The sequence below is a fragment of the Terrapene carolina genome, unplaced genomic scaffold, assembly GCF_002925995.2.
Source record: "Terrapene carolina triunguis isolate 2854851 unplaced genomic scaffold, T_m_triunguis-2.0 Scaffold68, whole genome shotgun sequence".
Classification (NCBI taxonomy): Eukaryota; Metazoa; Chordata; order Testudines; family Emydidae; genus Terrapene; species Terrapene triunguis.
The window spans coordinates 40,716,213-40,736,809 of NW_020664419.1; the positions used below are offsets into that span (position 1 = coordinate 40,716,213).

Genomic DNA, 20,597 nt, shown 5'->3' on the forward strand with positions numbered 1-20,597 from the left:
TTATTTCCCTCCCTCATGGAGACCTGTCAAACTCCTGCAAACAATATGGATGCTTGAGTTTACAGGCAGAGAGATGTGAAAAATAGCACCAACATCTTTTAAAAACATTTCCAAACTTGTCAAAAATAGTATATCTGTAATGTATGAGGTATTTAGGGTGCCATGATATACAGGTTTTATAGGCACTCATTTGGGATGACCTGCATAGCTCAATCAGGGCTTCACTGGCTGTGCATGAATACTGCATCCATCCCTTGCTCTTACAGATAAAACCTTTATGTCTCTCCACTATGCCATTAGATATTTGTGTATTTATATATCTAGATATTTGAGCTGATTATTCCCCCCCAGTTCCTACTGGTTCCATTTGAAAATACAGTTACTGGTTCCTAGTGCTACTGTTCTTCCAGTAGAGACCAGCCAGAGAACTGTGGCATCTATTGGAACTTCCATTACACACTATGGGTGAAAGTCTGGCCCCACTGCATTGTAAACCTGGGTCCGTGAGACCCAGGCTTGTGGACTCAAGATACATCTACACTGGATCATCTGACTTGGGGTCATGGGCTCAGGCAGCGAGGTTAAAAATTGCAGTGTAGATGTCCAGGCTTGCGCTGAAACCTGGGCTGTGCTGGGGGGACAGAGGGGTGTTAGAGCCTGAGATTCAGCCCAAGCCTCAACATCCACACTGCTATTTTTAGCCTCACTGTCCAAGAACCATGAGCCTTCCCTCAAGTCCCCACCCCCGCCCTGCCTCTTCCCACCCCTGCTCTGCCTCCACCCCGCCCCCATTCCACCCCCTTCCCCAAGTCCCCATCCCACCTCTTCCCCGCCTCCTCCCTTGAACGCGCTGTGTCCCCGCTCCTCCCCCCCCATCCCGGAACGCCGCCAAACAGCTGTTTGGTAGTGGGCAGAAGTGCTGGGAGGGAGGGAGAGGAGCAGGAACATGGCACACTCAAGGGAGGAAGTGGGGAAGAGGCGGGGTGAGCTTGGCTGCCGGTGGGTGCAGAGCACCCACTAATTTTTCCCCGTGGGTGCTCCAGCCCCGGAGCACCCATGCAGTCGGCGCCTATGTCCACACTGCATTGTAAACACGGGCTTACAATTGCTAAACTTGGGTCTCACAGCTGTGCTAACACATCCAATCGTCACTACGCAGACCTTCTAACTCAGGTGTGCATCTTGAGCTGTGTGCACGCTGCAAAATGACAGTGCTTGGACCGGAGTCCCAGGGGGACTTGGGCTCTGACCCACCCCACCAGCATATCCTAGGACCAGAGTCCAGAGTGCTTGCTGATGCAAGTCAGACGGATTTGTGTAGGGACAGAAGGCAGGCTTGGGCTCAAATCTGAATCAAAGCCCAAGCTCAGTGTGCAGTGTAGACATACCCACTGAAGTTAATGGCAAAACTACCATTGACTTAAATGGTGTCAGGATTTCATCCTGTTTGTGCATAAAATATAATATGGTACCATTTTGTGCCATTGCCAAAATATTTTGTGCCATTAGAGATTTTCTGACAGAGACACCTATTGTGTTACACTGTCAAAGAAATCTTCCCTTCAATTCAGCACAGGAGATTATAGCACAGAGTAGACAGGAGGCTCTACTCTGGGAGTGTCACAGATAACAAGTGTTTTATTAATTTGACTCCAAAGGAGTCAGCAGAATATTTCATGTTTTGTCTAAATCGATCCTAGTTACTCAACTTTTCCATTTAGAGGTAGCTACCAATGGCAAATACAAACCAAAAAATCAAAATAAATGTGACACACATTAATTGTTTGGAACATGCATTAGCCACTGCAAAAAACATATAGTATTGGGCCATATTCATCCTTGGGTGTAACTTTACTGAAGAAAGTGGAGTCAAATCAGGGATGAATTTAACCTGTTGATGCTGAACAACATATAAATGTATAATAATTATGGAGCATCCACTTCTACTGGATACATTCATTTTTGGATGTCCAAATTGATAAACCTGCAGCCTGATCATTCAGAAGTACAGAGCCCCTACAGTTCCCAGTGACTTCAGTTACATCTGTGGGTGATTAAGGGAGGAGAGGAGAATGGTCTGCACTTTGGGTTGCCAACTTTCGGACCCCCTAAAATAAAACAACCCTGCAAATGATAGAACAGAGCAGAGATCTCAGCCATCCACACTGTCTGCTCTTTGTAGTTCACCCTCACTTCCTTCTTCTCTCTCTAATACTCTTGACTTCCTTCTTCTCTGCTCCTTTCACTCTCCCCTTCTCTACACCCCCACCCCCAGAGCTCTTCACTTTCTCTTCGCTCTTGCCCTTGCTCTCGCTTTATTATCACTAATACCCCATACTCTCACTTCTCTATCCACTCTCCCCAATTTCCATTGTGTTCTCTTCTCCACACTCTGCCTTCCCTCTCCCCTGCCCCCACCCAATTCTCCTTCTCTTCTTCCCCCTCCTTCCTCTTGGAAATGGTCTTCCTCTCTCTCTCTCTCTCTGCCATCTGTTTTCTGCACAGCAAGCCTCAAGAGCATTCCCAACAACTACAAAGATCATAGTGCAGGCCCCACTGTGTGAAATGCCCTAGGGAATCTGTAAGTATATTTGAGCTGAAACAGAAGCAAAGGATTTCAAGAAGGAGCTGGAACACCATTCCACTCAATTTAATCATTTTCCTCTTTAGTTACAAGCAAAATACACTCCCTCGCCTGTTTGCTCACTCACATGATGACTTCTATATTTCCAGCAAGAACATAAACCTTTCATATCTCACATAAATAGAGATGTGGCCCAAACAAACTCCTAGATTTAATACCCCTTAACTTTTGGATCTCAGTTGGAACTGAGCAACTGAAGCCCATCTCTAAGCAGCTGGGCTTGCAGTGGATTTGAAACTATAATGACACTTCTTATTAGGCAGAGAATATACACAATAGGCCAGATCCTCCACTGTGGCCAAGGACTGCTCAGCACAACTCAGCAGGATCTATCCTCTGAAGGAGTAAGGGATAACATTCCTCTGGGGTCAGAGGCCTGGAGCTGGCCTGGCTGCCTGATTAGCTCAGCCCCTGTATCTGAGGAAAGAGATGGAATTACTTAGCTGCCCTTATAAAAGAGGGCAGCAACAATGAGGGGGAGGGGAGGGACTGTGGAAGTGCCTGGGTGCTGTGTCCAGTGTACTGACAGTGGCACGACTACTGAAAGGAACTGCTTCAGAAAACCAGATAGACAAGAGGGGAGACTACTGGGGAGCCATGGAGGGCTGAGGCAAGAGCCAGGTAAACTTGCTGTGGGAATTAGTGGTATGAGAGGTTGGGGACGGGACTGCTGTGCTCGCACAGACTTTGAAGTAAGAGTCTGGGGGAGGTGGGACTGTGTTTGTTAAGAAGGCTCAGTTAAAGAAACTGCTCCAGCTGAAAATAGTTTCCCTGGATTCCTTGAGAAACATAGACAAGGGTTAGCCCAGGGAGTGAACTGACTCAGTAGAGTAAAGCTCGGTCCAACAGGAGGAGGGTGCTATAAAATAGGCCTAATCTATTCCAGTGGGTTTAAGACACGTTTGCACTCTTTCAAGCCGGGGTCATTCTGCACCAGTCTGTTTCCCTGGTGTAAATTGGCTACTCTAACTTGAGCTGCCTGCCAATGGCCTGAAGGTCCCGGAAGGTCAGTGGAGGATCCCCTTATGCAGGTGAGCTCTCTATGGGTTGGATCCACTGGGCTGAGGATAGCTTTGTACTAGTGGTGTGGCAGAAAGCTGCTCCAACACAGGGGAGGATCTTGTTTCGTAAGTGTGGGTGAGGAGAAACACTGACTCAAAAGACAGGAATATACCCAGTTCGTAAAGTTTATCTCAAGGTTGTAATAACCTATGAAAGTTTGAGCATAAAACACTTGCTTAGCAATAAAATAAATCTGAGAGCTCCACTTTGTAGTATTCCATGCTGATATTATTTGGTTAAATGCTTTTTGTACTCTAGTCAGTCTTCCCCACCCTCTTTCCTTGTGTAAGGTACGAGTTTCTGAGCAGACTATCTTGGATGCTGTCCTATCTTCTCTGTCACTTCTTGAATCAGACTTATTCCCTTAACCTGACTGTACTGTCTATAAATTGAACATACCCACCATTTCTTGCTTTAAAAATCTTCTGCCAAAGGAAAAGTTCATTAGGGAATGGGTGAGTTTTGCCAGCATTTGCTTGAGTTTTGGGTGGACCTGAAACTCCTGCTAAATCTCATGAACTCTTGTGAAACAAAACACCTGCATTTGGATCGTGAACTTTCTGTGAATGATTTTATACAAATCTAATGAGCCACAGCAGCAGGACTTAGGGAGCACAAGAGGCTTTTTTATTTGAATAAGAGAGCAATTTTTTTAAGTGACTGGTGACTTTGGGTGCCCAATTTGAGACACCTTAAAAGGACCTGATTTTCACTAGGGAAATGCTCAGGACTTTCTAAAAATCAGGCCCCTTTAACATGTTCCAAGTTGGACACACACAAATTTGAAGCATTCAAAATTATTAGTTACTAAGTTTATAGCAGAAATGCTGAGAAGCAGACATTAGCCTGAATGGTGAGGTTTCATTCTAGAGTTGAACAGCCCCAAAATTTGGGGTTTGTTAAGATCCATTTAATTTTAAAGACTGCTTATAGTTTAATGACCAGGGGGAAAGTGCAGTTTTGTGCTTTCTGCAAAATCAACAAGCTGTAATTGCAAATGTATATAACAAGGCTGAAATAAAATAAAATGGGGGAAGGGAGTGGAAGAGTTAAAGTTAATAGATTTTTAAGGTCAGAAGGGTCATAAAATCTCACCCAGTAAATTCTATATCAAGCTTAAAACTTGTTTGAGCTAGAGCATTTATTTTTAGAAGGATATTCAGTCTTGATTTAAAGACACCAAGTGAAGGAGAATCCACCACACACATAGATGGCTTGTTCCAATTGTTAATTATCCTCAGTGTTAAAATGTGTGCCTTATTTCTATCCTGAATTTGTCTAGCTTCATCTTCCAACTACTGTATCGTTTTATGCCTTTTTGTTTGCTTGTTTTGCTAGATTAAAGAGCCATCTACTATTAGAAATCTCTTCCCCATGTAGATACTTCTAGATTGTGATCAAACCACTTCTTCATCTTCTCTTGGTTTATCTAAACCAGTGGTCCCCAAATGTTTTATGTTGCATCCCCACCTTACCTGTAATGTAATCTTTCTGGGCCCCACTGGGGCTGGGAAGAGGGCCAGAGACTGGGAGCAGCGGCTGGGGCCACAGCTGGGAGCGGCCTAGGGAAGGGAGGCTGGCCTGGGCCCCACCGCACCCTCCCAAAAGTTCCTCCATGCCCCCATAAGGGGGCATATCCCACAGTTTGGGGACCACTGATCTAAATAGATAGTTTCTTAACTCTCTCATTTTAAGGCATGTCTTCCAGACTTTGAATAATTCTTGTAGCCCTCTTCTGAACCCTTTCCAGTTTATGAACATCCTTTTTGAAGTGTGCACACCAGAACTGGACACACTAATGCAGAGTACAGAGGTAATCCCAGCCTCCCAACTCCTATTCAATAGTCTTCTGTTGATATTCCAGGTACATATTTTCTTTATTTATGTATTTTAATGTTCTGTGCACTAATATTCTGCTATGGGTAATCTTAACTGTTCAGAATATGCAGCATATGATCCACTTGTAGATTATTTGTATTCAAGGAAAATTCTGCAAGATGAAGCAGAAATGCTGGTAGATGTGTCCTCTGCTGCAAGAATTCTGCCAACCTCAAGATTAAGGAGGATATGTGGTGGGATGCATTTTGCTGTTCCTCTAAAATTTGAACTTGCAGCCCTCTATAGCACATCCTACTCACTGCAGCATATGAACTAGCCAGCTAGTGGCTGAATCTTAACCCTAGTCAGCGGATCCCATACCCTTAGGAATGTGGTGCACAGGCTAGCATGTTTGTTTGCACTCTCTCCTAGCATTTCTTTAAGCTCCAAGGAACAAAACATGCCGATTGCACACAAGGAATGGAGAAGATGCTCCTTATGCAAGTGTGCTGACTAGATAATCACAACGATCCCTTCTGGCTTGGAATCTGACTCTGATACCCTATCAGCCTCCATCCTTTGTGACCCAACCCAATGAAAGGTAAGATCTGGCTTTCTTTTTATTATTTGATTTCACATGAAACACAACCTTCGTTTGTATGCACTGTTAAACATTATCTTTGTGGGCAGCTAAGAGCTCTCAAACCAGGTAGTTTATTTACTTTAAGGGTGTCAGCCTCTTAGGAGCTAAGAAGGTTGCAATTTGTGATTATGGCTTTGGGTGACGCATTCACCACCTGTGCGGAGACAGAATGGATTGACATCATGGCAAAAATAATATCTTCATTCTCTTTCAAATAGTTTAAAATTAAAAATTGAAGAGTGATGGTAAGACCAGTATGGGCTCCGGAATTGGTGAGTTATTACACTCTCTTTTTAAAAGTGATAAGTTGATTGTTGGTTTTTTAACAGGGAAAATGACAGGTGACATTCCTGCTGTCTTGACTCTGAGAACTCCATCTCTTTCTCAGGTTCATTTTATTTTTCTTACCAAAGTAAGAACTAATGAACTTTAAATGTAGGGACTCTCACTTCAAAGGTCCTAAGTCTTTAACTCTACCAGTTTAACATGTGTTAAAAGCACACCACCTTGTCTACCCTAGGCTGTTAACATTTGTTATCTAAGACTTCCACATCCTACAAGGCCCAGCTGTTCCTTGATGAGCCTTCACTAGAACTAGTGATCTTCATCTGGCCACCTGTGTCATGGCTGGTTAACTGGTGAGCTCTGAAAGGATCACAAATAATTTTAAATCTCTAAGTAACTGGTAATCATTTATCATTGTTTCATTAGTTAAAGGAAAACATTCTTTTGAGCCCCTGTAGGAAGCTACTAGTTACAGTTATACTCATTTCACAGAAGAACTATTCTGCACTAGCATTGCCCCGATGCTGTCCTCCCTAAAGTGGAAGGGGAAATACTGAGGTAATCGGCATGTCCTCCCTCACTTGAGATATGCTGGTGTAGGGGAGAGCATACTTCAGAGCCTACTCTTGCTTGGAAGGATTACATTTTTATCAGTAAATGTGGTTAAAAGTCGATTTCACTGTACACACACAAACCCACCAAAAAAAATATTTCCATCAAGGATAATCAAAGTTTACAGACAGGGAAAGTAAGAAAAATCCTGACTGAGAACTTATTAGAGTTTGATTTAAGGATATTTACTTTGTATATTTTGACATGGGATGTTGACAGTTTGTGTTTTAATGCTTACAAAGCTTTAACTTTTTGAATCTCAACATTTACTGTCATTAAATAATTGTCTGATCCTGCCCCATAATTTCCTGCAACTGTGAAAATTTAAATAGATAAAAATACAAACTTAAAAATAAACATCTACATTATCAGTTGAAATTATTTAAAAAAAAAAAAACAAATTGTGCCAAGCCTAAATAAATGGCATTTTCTCCACTGAATTAGCACTGAGCATAGAGTTATCGAGCATTGTGCTGCCAGAGATGTCACCAGTCCCTGCACCTGTAAAGGTGTAGGGCTGTGGCAGCTGTGATCAGTTCCATAAATCCCCCAGCACACTACGAGGGATGTGCTGTGAGGAGTCGGGGCCAGCCTGCACTAGAAACCAGACCCCTATTGAGGAGGGACAATACTAGCTCGAAACGCTTTCTTCTTGATTGACTCAAACTTCCACGGCCCAAAGCGTTACTTTTTATTTAAGATCATTTAGAAATCAGACCATAGGAAGCATTTGGAACTCCCAGTTTAAAAGCTGAACTGAGGTTTGGGTTTTTATATTTTAATAGGCTTCAAAAAGCCCCAAGTACCCCAGTCAGGTGGAAGTCAAGACCCTGGCAACTGGTCCTATGAGCAACTGTAGCTCACCTGACACATCCCACTATCAAATATAAAAATCACATACTTTCATTCTAATTCCATGAATGGTGGTGCTTTGAACTACCTTAATCTTATCAAACAATCCCCAAACTACTACAAATAACTTTAAGACATAAGCATACAAAAGAAAAGCAAATATCTTAGGAATACTGATAGGCAATGCCCCTTGCACAGTTTTCTTAAGCTCCGCTAGCCCTAGTTTATGCACCAATTTTATCACAAAATTATCTTAATCTGTACAGAACCAGCCTAAATAAATGTTGGCCTGTATTTTGCATGATTCTGCAATAGTGTAATTCCTACCCAACTTCTTTATTTATTTTATTTGTACAATGGTAGCACCTGGGGGCCTCATTCACGGACCAGGATCCTGTTATGCTAGAGGCTATACAAACATACATTGCCAAATTATCAGGCCAGTATATTCAGTATGAGTTCTTTAGAATAGATAGTGTCCTTTTCTAGAGTTCTGGATTCTTATGGCCTTATAGGAGCTCACTGGAAAAAATAAAGTCAAGTCACTTTTTTCTCATTGCTTTTCTATAACTTTAATTGAAAGCTTTCCAAGAGTTTTAGAGTAGGGACTGTGTTTTATGATAGATGTGTACTCTTCGGGAACACAAACCGCAAATAATAATAAAGTAGCAGGAATACTTTTTTTTTTTTTTTAAGAAACAATCTAAATACTCATTTGTTCTATCAAGAAACACTCTTGTGCAACAGGTACTACCAGATGGAACGTCTTTTACTTCATAAGCACTAATTCAGAATCTAACAAACAAAATGCTATCCTATACAGTGAACATTTTATTCTTGGACAGGCTAAAATATTGGAAAGCTATGTGAACTATTTGCTTGCATTTTCCATCTATGCATAATTACTTTCGAGATAAAGTTACCGCACACATTTTCAGTAATTCCTCAAATGGTTGTAAATGATAAATTCTTAGAAAACAGGTTAAATGCCAGTCAAAAGAGATATGAAGAGTAAATGTAGTACTGGCTTTTTCTTAAAATGTTCATGCTCAGAGATTTTTTACTTTAATTTTGATCTGTCCTAATAATTAGGGACAGTATTTTTTAAATCTTTTTAAAAATAAGACAAAATAATTTCTGTTGTTCTATGAAAAATCAAACCTATGTTTTTAAAACAAAGACCTGAATCCAACAAGGTGCTGAGCACCTTGTGTTCCCATTGAAATCATTAAGTACCATGCACTAGCAGGTGCCAAGGGCCAAATTTTGCACTTACAATACTATTTACTTAAATGAAATTATCTGAGACATAAATTAGTGCATGTTTAGGTGATGGGGGCGGGGAGAGAGAAGAAAAAGGACTCTATTTAGCAGTCACTTCACTTTCCTTTTGGAACAAGCTGGTGTGGATCTTAAATGTGCACTCCATCATGCTACTTTCTTTAGAGGTCTGGACATGATGGAGAAAGGAGAGGGATCATTCCACATCTACATTGCTTGTTGGAGCTGGAACAAGTTGTACTGTTCCAGTCCTTTGGATCAAATACAGGAAATGGCTTTTTTCCTCCCCAAGAGTGTTGTGTCAATGAGAACATGAATTTGGGGTAAAATCTCATTTATCTGTAATTGAGGGCTAGATTTGGGGCTTGTCTACATGGCAAGTTAGCGAGCACTCCAGAGTGTGAATTTACAGCACACCAGTAACTAACACACTGTGTGGACATTGCTACAGTGCTTTGAAAGTCCTGGTGTATGGCTTAGCATACTGATGCTTCAAAGTACAGTATGCTAAGCTGCAGTCTGGGACTTTCGCTGCGCTGTGGCAGTGTCCACACAGTGAGTTAGTGCATAGACAGCAGGTGTGCTGTAGATTCACACCCTGCCTTGCTGCATGCTATCTTCCCATGCAGACAAGCCTTCAGACTGGCCCTTCTGCAGATGTGCAGCGAGGAGATGAGTTTTCCTCCACCACCACCTCCAACCCCTTTTGCATAGCCTATGTAACAGCCAGAAACAATTGCAGCCCTTTCGCTCAGTCAGATGGACTATTTGGTCATTCATAAAGGGGGATGACAGAGCACAGGCAGAAACTTCCTGGTGATCCCCACCATCCCCACCAAACGCAGGGCTCTGCCTTAAGCACACAATTGAGCCCTAAAAGATTTACCAGAGGCTGTAGGTAGGGAATTAACATTTGGTTTTCATCATTTTTAATTTTCTCTACAGTGTTTCCTCAGAAACTTTGTAGAAACTAGAAAGACTGAAGAGGTGATTGATGAGACTAGGACACTGTGTGAGGGAATAGTTCTTGCTGGATTTCTCCCTGGTCATAGTGTAATGCTAGTTTGTTCAGAGTCCACATGGTCCCAAAGCTTCCTCCTTCCATTATGAAAATATCTGTTCATTCTTTTTTACTCTCAAGGCAGTGTCTTGAACTACTGACAGGAACTATTTAATAACAGTTTTTCTAATGCTAGCTGGCTGCTCACCTCACTGGCACTAGCTCCAGCGGTTTAAAGACCTAAAAGATATGGGTTAGATTCAACAGTTGGCACCCATGGGATGGAGAGCAGTCAGCAGTCATGAGGCTGACCAGTATTGTTAACCTTCCCATCATTCTAGGAATTTCCTGTCTTATTGCAGGGGATGCACAGCATGGCGAAAACAGAATTTGGAATGGCTGCAACAGGTTGGTTCTTGGATCTGTGTTGTTGACAACAGCTATAAGGCTGGACTCATGCAGCAGTCTGTGGCAGAAGGCCTAGCATGGAACAAAGCCAGGACCTCTTCTTCAGAAAGTCTTAATAAATTTCCTGTCAAACTGCTAATCAAAACTCAGGCTGTTCTTTGAGTATCCGTGGCATATACAGTAAGGTCTTAAACATATTAAAAAAATTTATTATTTAATTGTACCCTGCGTAGAGATAAAGTACAGTAACCTCCTCTTATCTTAAAACAGACCATCTATTGTTTTCTTGCTTGACTGGATCTAAAAGAAAAGAACTTTCACTGTATGACCTAAAGAAAGACTTTGCTAAGCTGGTTTAAATATCTGTTGCCTTCAATATATAGATCAAAACAAGAGCCCTGTCTTGTGACAAGGGTGGGTGAGTGAGAAGATCTTAGAAGCTGGGTGGAATAAATACAGACAAGCTCTAGTGCAATACATCTTTACAAAATACACTTTTGTGTTTCACTGTGTGATAAAAACACTTGTCTGGAACCATGATCTGACAGCAGCAAGAAACATACAGTGCCCATGGAGCCCACCTCAATGTATCAATTACGAACTGGATGTTAAATAGAAGCTTGATCCTGCGGTAGTTTACACTGGATACTGAGCTCTTTTGAAAATCTGGCCATGAGTGTCAAGAAGAGTCCTGGGTGCTGAGGCCTTTACAATCTGGCCCACAACTCTCCATTGAAATCAACGGCAGTTTTGGTGTGGAAAAATAGCAAAACTGAGCACTTCATGCGGACATTTTCCCCAGTAAATAGTTTTATAAGAGTTAAAAAAAATAGTAAAGCTGATTTTTAAAAATGTTGTTGTTTAAAAATGTTGATGAACATAATTTTTTGCCAAAACAAAAATTGTATCTAACTTTTTCAGTTTTTTTGCTTAAATATTTTCTATTTTCAGCTGAGGAAAACATAGTTTTTATGGTTTGGGTTTTTTCAATTAAATCCCCGTTTATCATTTCTTTTATTTATTTATTTTGAGGAAAATGTCAATTTTTCATGGAGATTTCTGTTTCTATGAAAACTTTTCACTGAAAAAAGATTTTTGAATGAAAATTTTTGACCGTCTCTCTAAACAGCGCTGGGAGAACTCACCTGAGCCAACCTTGCTGGGTCCTGTTTGTGTAGGTTATGCGTACCAGAACCTGCAAAGTCTGGTCACAGGGACTCCACAGTTGGTTTGCTTGGTGTTTCACAAAACTCATGTGGTGTCCCTCCCTGGAAACTCCCTGCTAATAGACTAAGCCCATAAGTAGCAGTATCACTCTTTCTAATTTTGAGTAGCTCTGAGATTCTAGACCTTTCACACAGTTCCTGGGATCTTTCATACAGTTCTAGAGGCTCCCCTATTACCATACTCATCATCCTGAAGCATTTTTTCTCATTCAATAAACAGCTGTCCTGGAATTTCTGGCTATCCCTAATCATATGTAAAGGTTGTTAATTCCATTTTCTATAAACACATTTTGGTAATTAGATCTATTCTGAAAGAATAAACAAATTTAAAATATGATTGTTTGGCTTTTAACAACCAAAGTAGGTAGAAACTTTGGTAAGAAGCATCAGACCTTACTGTGAATGTTTTTATAACAGGCTTACTCTGTGGGCTTAGACAGTTTCATATGCAGCCGGGGAAACTATTCACAAATATTTTTTTCAAATTCAAATAGCTTCTCATATTTTCCCCTTTCTGTTTGCTTCTATTAATGCAAACACATTCACATGAATGTTGCAGAATGGTTATTCTTAGTCTGATAGCAAGGATTCGTGTGTTAAGGGCCTGATCCAGTGCCCACTGAAGTCAATAGGAAGCACTGGTTGAAGGGATCAGGCCTAATAAAGTGATTTGCTTTTCATGCCAAAAGTGCTTTCACTGCTTATAAAGTTTGTCATCCAGTCAAGGAACAGAAATATTTCTATCTCAAATCACGAGCAGCAAATTAGACTAAGATATAGTTGAAGTAAATATTTTCCTCCTCCCTTCTCAGGAATTAGTGTCACATTGCTACCACCATCATCCTTTCTGAGAAGATGAAAAACCATGAAGAACACTCTTCTCTGGATATGCTGTCCTTCCCTACATCATCCTTCCCTGAACAATAGTCTGTGCCACATCCCCTGTTCTCTAAAGGGCTCCCTAACCTGAGTCACAATGTGCAAAGAGACTGCATTTTCTGAGCAACAGATCACCAGAGTCTGCTTCTAGCAAAGGACTGGGTTGTGATGACAAAGCTACACCATTAGTGCCCATGGTAGAGCTGGCTCCTGGTATCTGCACAGGCCCTGAACAGTACACACGATGACTTCTTTCTCCCTCCTTTGCTTTGATAGTTATTACTTCATTTGTAATTCCCTTTACAGGTCATTAGTTTCCTTGGTCATTGTGTGCACTAACACAACAACCTTGGCACAGAGGCTGTTATGGGCTTGTGCACATGCAACTGCCCACAATTACTAGTTTTGTCTGTGCAATAACTGTTGCGAATGCCAACTGGTGACAGAAAACGGGGGACTGGCACAGGGTTCATGAATACTTACACTAATAGAGCTGAAATTTCTTCCCCCTGGGGGAAAAAAACTTAGTTTTCATTGAAATCTTGCACAGGAAATTTTGATGTTTCCTGCTGAAAATGGGAGTTATAGTGCCTCACAGGAATTGTAGTTTGATCCTTGTGTCCTCATTCTCCTCTGAGCACAGGTACCCCAGCTGCACAACATCTCCCATAATACAACAGAGAGTCTCCCCTTTTTGGTGAGGGGAAACTATGCAACTTGGAGTTTCTGACTGTGTTGCTCTGTGGGAGATGTTGTCCAGCTGGGGATCCTGGCACATAGGGGAGAATGGGGAAACAAAGAGCAAACTACAATTCCCATTGTTGGCCACAATCTTTTGTTTTTTGGGAAATATTTAGACAAAAAATTAATTTTCCATGGAAAGCAGATACTTTTTGCCAAAAAAAAAAAAAGTCATCTAGCCTAAAACCCACTTTTCTGTCAAAGAATATTTTGATGGAAAATTTGCAACCAGGCCTTCACATAAACCCTTTGTGTGAATGTGGCAAGAGAAAACTAAACTGAAGTCTGAATTCACTCTATTAAACTATATAGTGGCCTAACTTTTCTAGCAGTGATGTCTCAAGGAAGGCCAGACTCAAATGCCAAAAAGGGCAAGGTTTAAAACAGGAGGGAAACATTTTTTCTATCAGGGGCCATTGGCCCACAGAAAAAAATCAGTTGCGGGCCACACACAGACCTGCAGAGGGGTGCGGAGGGTCGGGGCTTCCCCCCGCAGCGGGGCAAGCCAACACTCACGGCTCCAGCCCCACGGGGGGGTGGGTGCGGAGGCTTGGGGTTTCCCCTGGGCTCCAGAGTGAGGCCAGAAATAAGGGATTCAGGGTGCAGGAGGGGACTCCGGGTTGGGGCAGGGGGTTGGAGTGTGGGAGGAGATGAGGACTCCAGTGTGGGCTCTGGGATGGGGCTGGGAATGATGGGATAGGGTGCAGGAAGGGGCTCCAGGCTGGAGCCAAGGGGTTTGGAGTGCAGAGGGGGGGACTGGGGCAGGGGATTGGGGTGAGGGTAGGGGTGCAGGATCTGGGAGGGAGTTAGGGTGCGGGAGGGGGTTCTGACCTGGGGCAGGAGATGCAGGCTCCCACTAGGTGGCGCTTACCTCAGGCGGCTCCCAGTCGGTGGCACAGTGGGGCTAAGGCAGGCTCCATGCCTGCTCTGGCTCCACGCTGCTCCCAGAAGCAACTGCCATGTCCGGCCCCTAGGCAGAGGGGCCAGAGGGCTCTGCACTGTGCCCCTGCAGCTCCCATTGGCCATGGCTGGGGGCAGGGCCAGCGCACGGAGCGTCCCTCAGTTCCCTGATTGCCGCATCGCCTAGGGGCCGCACGGACATGCCAGCCACTTCTGGGAGCTGCGTGGAGCCGACCAGACTTTTAATGTCTTGGCAACCCCAGCTTCCCCTGCAGCGCTGCGAGCCAGCGCTCATGGCTCCAGCCCCACGGGGGGCACCAGGCTCAGGGCTTCCAGCCCGTGGCGTGTAGAATTGCCAAGGGCCAGATGAAATGAAGCAGCGAGTAGGATCCGGCCTGCAGGTTCCCCATCCCCTGGTTTAAACAGGGCTGGCTCCAGGCACCAGCGGAGGAAGCACGTGCCTGGGGCAGCATTCCGTCCATTCTTGGGGTGGCACAGTCCGGGCGACTTTTTTTTTTTTTTTTTTTTGCTTGGGGCGGCAAAAATGATAGAGCCGGTCCTGGGTTTAAAATATCCTAAAATTCTCTAATCCTGGTGGCTTAGCTCCTCCTAACTCCAACGCTAGTTCCACCCTCTCCAACAGAACCCAAGGCCCCGTGTCTTTAATCATAATCACTCCTTTGGCATTGTAATTTCACAATTTAGCTGGAATAAAAATAATACCATGTGAGTAGAGAACCCAATCACCCAGTGATAACAAACACATATGGTTAAATTTGTCTGCATGATGAGTTATCTGAACAATTACAAATAACTTACAAACATAAAGCTAAAAGACTGACCTCTTCTAGCTGACAGCAAGTAATTTGTGAGAGTCATTGGCTAAATTGATCACAATAAATAGTACATTCAGTTGCAGTCATTTGAGTGGGCTGGGCAGAGATCATTTGAAGGCATCTTCCCCTTTTTCTCCCCTTCCTATTTGCCTGGAAGGGGTCTCTGCTCCAGTAATCCCATTTGCCTTTGCTATGCTAGAAACAGCAATTTAATTGTGATTCTTGTGACATGACAATGGTGCTTGTGACAGCAGTGAGAGAGAGAGCGCCTGTGTGAGAGGATGTGTACCTCCCATCCACTGACTAGCTAAAGAAGGGTTAATCCCTGCTCTCCAAGTAATGCAGCTACCACAGCTTTCCACCTTCTGTGAAGAGACTGCCTTGAGTGAAGCCATGAGGGGAGAGCAGTTGGCTCAACTGGAGGGAACTGTCCTATCCAAAGGTGTAAAAAGAGGAGTCAGTGATGCATTAACCTATGAGGTACCTCCTCTTCTTGAACAAAGACACACCCTGACTGTAAGAAGCCCTTGCAGAGTTTTCTGAATTGACCATGGCTGCAGGATATCTTGCTTAGTTCAACTCCATACTCTGGATTGTTGGGTCCCCCACCTGGTGAGTCATGTGACCTATCATAGATCATAAGAGAATTTTTATTTTAAGACTGACCTCTTCTAGCTGACAGGCCTTGATGACACTCTTATATCTGTATTCATCATAGGACACACCAAAGATGATGTTTTCTTTGATTGTTCCAGGCATGATCCAGGAAACTTGTGGAGAAAAGGAAATCCTTCCACTGTGCTTGATTTTACCTTCTAAAGGCTCCAACTCTCCCATTATCAACATCAAGAGAGAAGTCTGAAAATAATTAACAGTTAATGTATCAGAACAGATCTACACAACTGTAACAGATGCTCAGCATATGTGAGTCATCTTAATAAATAGCTTGTACTCTATTATGATGTATTCATCTTGTGCAGAGGGTCCATATAAGCACCTATCCAACACCAAAGCTGTATTTAGTGGAGGCTTTGGTGGTGCACAGGGCCCTGTAAAGGCTTCTAAACTGGGATGAATTTCATTCTCAGTAAATGAGGACCGTAGTGTATAATGCCATGTAGCTATTCTAGTATAGCAGCTGGGAATTCTGCATTCTGATCAGCTGGCAAACTGAACTGAGCAGATATTCTGGCTAAGAAACAAAGATCAAAACAGCTTAAACCAGTGCAGTAAAACTAACAGTGTCATATAAGAGAGGCATTTTTTTCATATTTACTTTACCAGTGAGACAGTTTCATTTGGGCATACACATAACAGTTTGCACGAGCAATTGAGGTAGCTGCTTGATGTCTTGCTTAGTTAAGCTCCACATCCTGTGTTGTTGGGTCCCTCACCAGACTTGAGTCAAGTGATGGTCGCACAGGCACATTTTAGATTCAGGCCTGCAGTGATTTAAATAAATGAATGTGTGTGTGTCTGTCTGTCTGTCTGTCTGAGAGAGAGTAGGAGGAGGTTATTATTTAATTTTGACATCACCAGTTATTTTGTTTAATTTTTTCCTCTATCCCACAACACAATGCAAAATGTGTTGCTTTTCATTGGTGGTGGCTGTCACATGCAGGCTCAGAAATCTTTCTACCTATATAGCCTTGAAAAGTGTAACTTCTTTGTGCATGTTTAATTATTCACAAAGGCAACTCAGTTTGATCTGACTTTTCCTCTGTAACTGTTAACTCAGCCACATGAATTCATGACATAAGTATGGCTAGTGTTTCGTATTTCTCTTCATAAAAGAATTGATTGTAATTTCAATACTGACATGTTATAATTTCAAAGTTAATCAGTAGCTAGTAGTAACCTTGCCTACACTGTGTTGGCTACCTGATCAAAGAACAGAATTGAGAAATACAAGGAAATATATGTTACAAGAGGCACTCTAATGGTATTCTTATCACTAATAAATAATCAGCATAGCTGGGACTTGGTGGCCAAAAACTCCATAAATCTTCTTAAGTCACAATTTTATGGTGTGAAGTTCAGAGGAAGTTTGACAGACAGTAAAATATTCCTGGAGAATCTTGTGTGGTATATCATTCCCCTGTCCCAGAGGCTCAGTTCTCCAAATGCCTGCTTCACCAGGTTAAACACTAGGTCCAGTATTTCATAGGATTGAGCATTTAGTGTGTTTCACACATCTAGCATCTACCTGTTTGCTTTAATCCTATGTCTCTAATATAACTTTTAATTTGCTCAAACTAAAGTGTCTGCTGGTAAAACACTCCTAAAAAGTTGTCACACTTCTCCGGTTTTCAATGTCCAGAAAAATGCCTTTAAAAGATACCAATTATAGACAAAAATAACATTGTATATTGTTTCTGTGGTTCGTGGGTTTTGGTTATACCTTGATGAGCCAATAATAACTTTAGCCAAAAGAAGGACAATAAGGATTAAATGTTTTGGGGAAAAAAAGCTTTCCTTTTCCTAAATTCTTGTATATTAGATTATTGTTTTAAGTAACTCAAGGAAATGGATTCTCCAGATGAAGACTATCATTGAGGGTAATTATCCACTGGAACAATTTACTAAGGGTTGTGGCAGATTCTTCATCAGTAGTAATTTTTAAATCAAGATTGAATGTTTTTTTCTAAAAGATATATATTCTAGTTCAAACAGGGATTATTTCAGGAAAGTTCTATTGCCTGTGTTATGCAGGAGGTAAGACTAGATGATCACAGTGATCCCTTCTGGCCTTGGAATCTATGAAACCATATTTTATTTAAATTGTTAGTTTAAGATTATAAATACTGGATCAAGGGGAATAACCACATTAGGCTAAAAGTGACTGGAATAACATGTCAAAATTGTTCTTCTGTTAGTTTCTGATTAAAATGTTGTGTCCCTGCTTCACATACAGTCAAAAACATTAGCAGTAACTTTTTCATATTTTTATCTTATTATGCCCAGTCTACAATGCAATTCCCACTGGTATCAATACTTAAAAATAATGCTTGAGATTGAAGCTGATGGGAGTTTTTCCATTGACTTCAATGGACCAAGGATTTTAACCAGTGAATATAATAAAAGAAAATCAGGATTGGATCAAAAACAATTAGCTAACCAGCTTCTGACTTAGGAACACAATATTTGAGGTTGTATTTACTTGTATATGGCCTATATATACTCTAGTATATTGCCCTAGCGCCAAAAATACAATAGAAGTCCTTTGGCCGTTCCATTCAAACTAGAGGCTTTGACATAGCTTAGGCAGAGGGCATAGCATGGGAAGAAGATAATCAAGTATGTTGCAGTAAATTAATACCATATTATAGTAAAAACAACAACAATTTAACCATATTATAAAACACTTTTGCCAAACAATATTTTATATTTTATCACTGAGGTAGAAATTGGAATACCTTGCCTGCCCCAGTAGATCCAGAAACAGTTAACAGCTCTCCTTTCTCAATTTTAAAGTTGATATCTTTAAGAACAGGAGTGCCATGAAGTGGAAAGTTACTAAAGAGGAGATTATTATCATTGCTGGAAACTTTTCTGCTTCCCTGCTTTGCTTTTACAAATATCTCCCCAATTCCCTGCAAAAACATTAGACAGGCAATAAACAGAAGACAGACATATGCAGATACATATACAATACTGTAGAGCTGTATTTTTTTTTAATCCAGGTAAGAAAAGTATGCACTTACTCTAACATTTGTTTTCTTAGATCTACATGATTTCATTATTACATTTTTAAAATAATAAATTTATTAATGATCTTTACAATAAACTTGGCTTTTTGCTAAAGTTGGGGGATAAGTGCAGGCACCTTTAACTTTGCTGTTTTTCCAGCGTCAATACAGCTTTGGAGACTGATTCTGCTCCCATGTTGGTGTCAATTGGGAATAACCAGTGAGATGCTGCCAAAATGCAAACAAAGTGCTTCCTCCAAAATGTCCATCTTGGCGTAATTTGACGTTTAAATGTGATTTTCCCAAGGTAGTGCACTTTCTCACCCATAACATGCCCCAGAAAGCAGTCTTCCCTAATGAGTGTGGGCAGCCAATGGAGAGAGCAAGTTTTCCCTAACTAAGGGATTGGTTATCAGACAATCCTAAACTAGGGCAGGGGCCCTAGGATTAGAACAGATGATCCAGAAAAAGGTTGTAGGGGGTTATTTTTGTTTTGTTTTATTCTATGTAATTAATGGGAAAAAATCTGAAATTAAAAAATATTTCTATTAATTTTATTTTGTTTGGTTTAAGTTCTAACCTCATCCCAGTAGGCTGTTACTTTTTCCAGCTCAACACCAGTTGTTGTTAAATTATACTCCAGAGTTTTATATTCTTCTTTTTGCAAGAAATCCTGTAAATGCAATGATAATAGATTACAGCAAAGAGCATTAGACTAAACCATCACACACAAACAGATAATACACAGCACAGTTAACCAGTGCATTTATATCAACTTCAGCAGCATTAGCTGGTATTCAGTCTTATCATTGTATTTTTGTGTTCTAGTGCAAGGGAGATGAATATGTTTTGTGTGTAGTGTGTTTCCTTATCTGTTGGAAGCACAAGGAAGTTGCTTGTGAAGATGGAGATTCTGTCACCACCAGTGGAAACGTACTATATGGGCATCAGAATCTGATTAAGAGTGATTATAAAAACTTGGTATATTCTTGGTTTTAAGGGCTTACATTGGGCAATGTCATGCAACCAATCAAAATCCTTGTTAAACAAATAGTTAGAAATATTGGTAAGCAAAGAAACAAACCACTTATCTGTTCTTTCTCACTTACCCCATGACCGCAAAAAAATTGAGTTAATTAGCAAGGTATATCCACCAACAAGGAAAGTTATATAACAGATCTTTGCTACTGCAGCTTTATGGTTCTATAATTAAAATGGTAGAAGTCAGAGAAGGCAAAAATTAAGGTTTCTTCAGCAGCATTGCACTAATATTATTTTATGGCATACACTTAACTGACAAAATAGGAATAGACAATAGTACATGTGTGTAATTTGGTTAAGCTAATGTTGCTGTAGGAAAATTAACTTTTGCATTCCCTGGCTTTACTAAAGAATTATTAAAATTGTACAGTTCATATAATAAAGTTATTCTATTTAAGTTCCATTTTCCTTTTTTAAAGGGGAGAGCTGAAGGCTCCTTTACCCCCCAATGCCTTCTTTAAGGTCCTGGGGCCAAATTTTGCCAACTTAGGCTCTGATCGAGTATGGTATTTAAGCACATACCGAATGGGACAACACACATGCATGAAGTTACTCACATGAGTGAGTATTTGTAGGACTAGAGTCTTAGGCACCTACATTTATTCTTTAGGTAGTACCCAGGGCCGGCTCTTGCTTTTTTGCCGCCCAAGGCAAAAAAGCCTCCGGCCGCCCCCCCCCCA

At 41.5% G+C, this 20,597-nt stretch overlaps 1 protein-coding gene across 1 annotated transcript in view; it reads right to left on the reverse strand.

Moving 5' to 3' along the window:
• The window catches only part of CFTR (CF transmembrane conductance regulator), a 136,085-nt gene that overhangs the window by 83,702 nt on the left and 31,786 nt on the right, over window positions 1–20,597 (reverse strand). The window contains exons 9-11 of the mRNA XM_026648922.1: window positions 19,457–19,549; window positions 18,604–18,780; window positions 15,854–16,045 (exon numbers count right to left, since the gene is read on the reverse strand). Coding sequence (XP_026504707.1) covers window positions 15,854–16,045; window positions 18,604–18,780; window positions 19,457–19,549 — 462 coding nt within the window. The remainder of the gene's footprint in view (window positions 1–15,853; window positions 16,046–18,603; window positions 18,781–19,456; window positions 19,550–20,597) is intronic.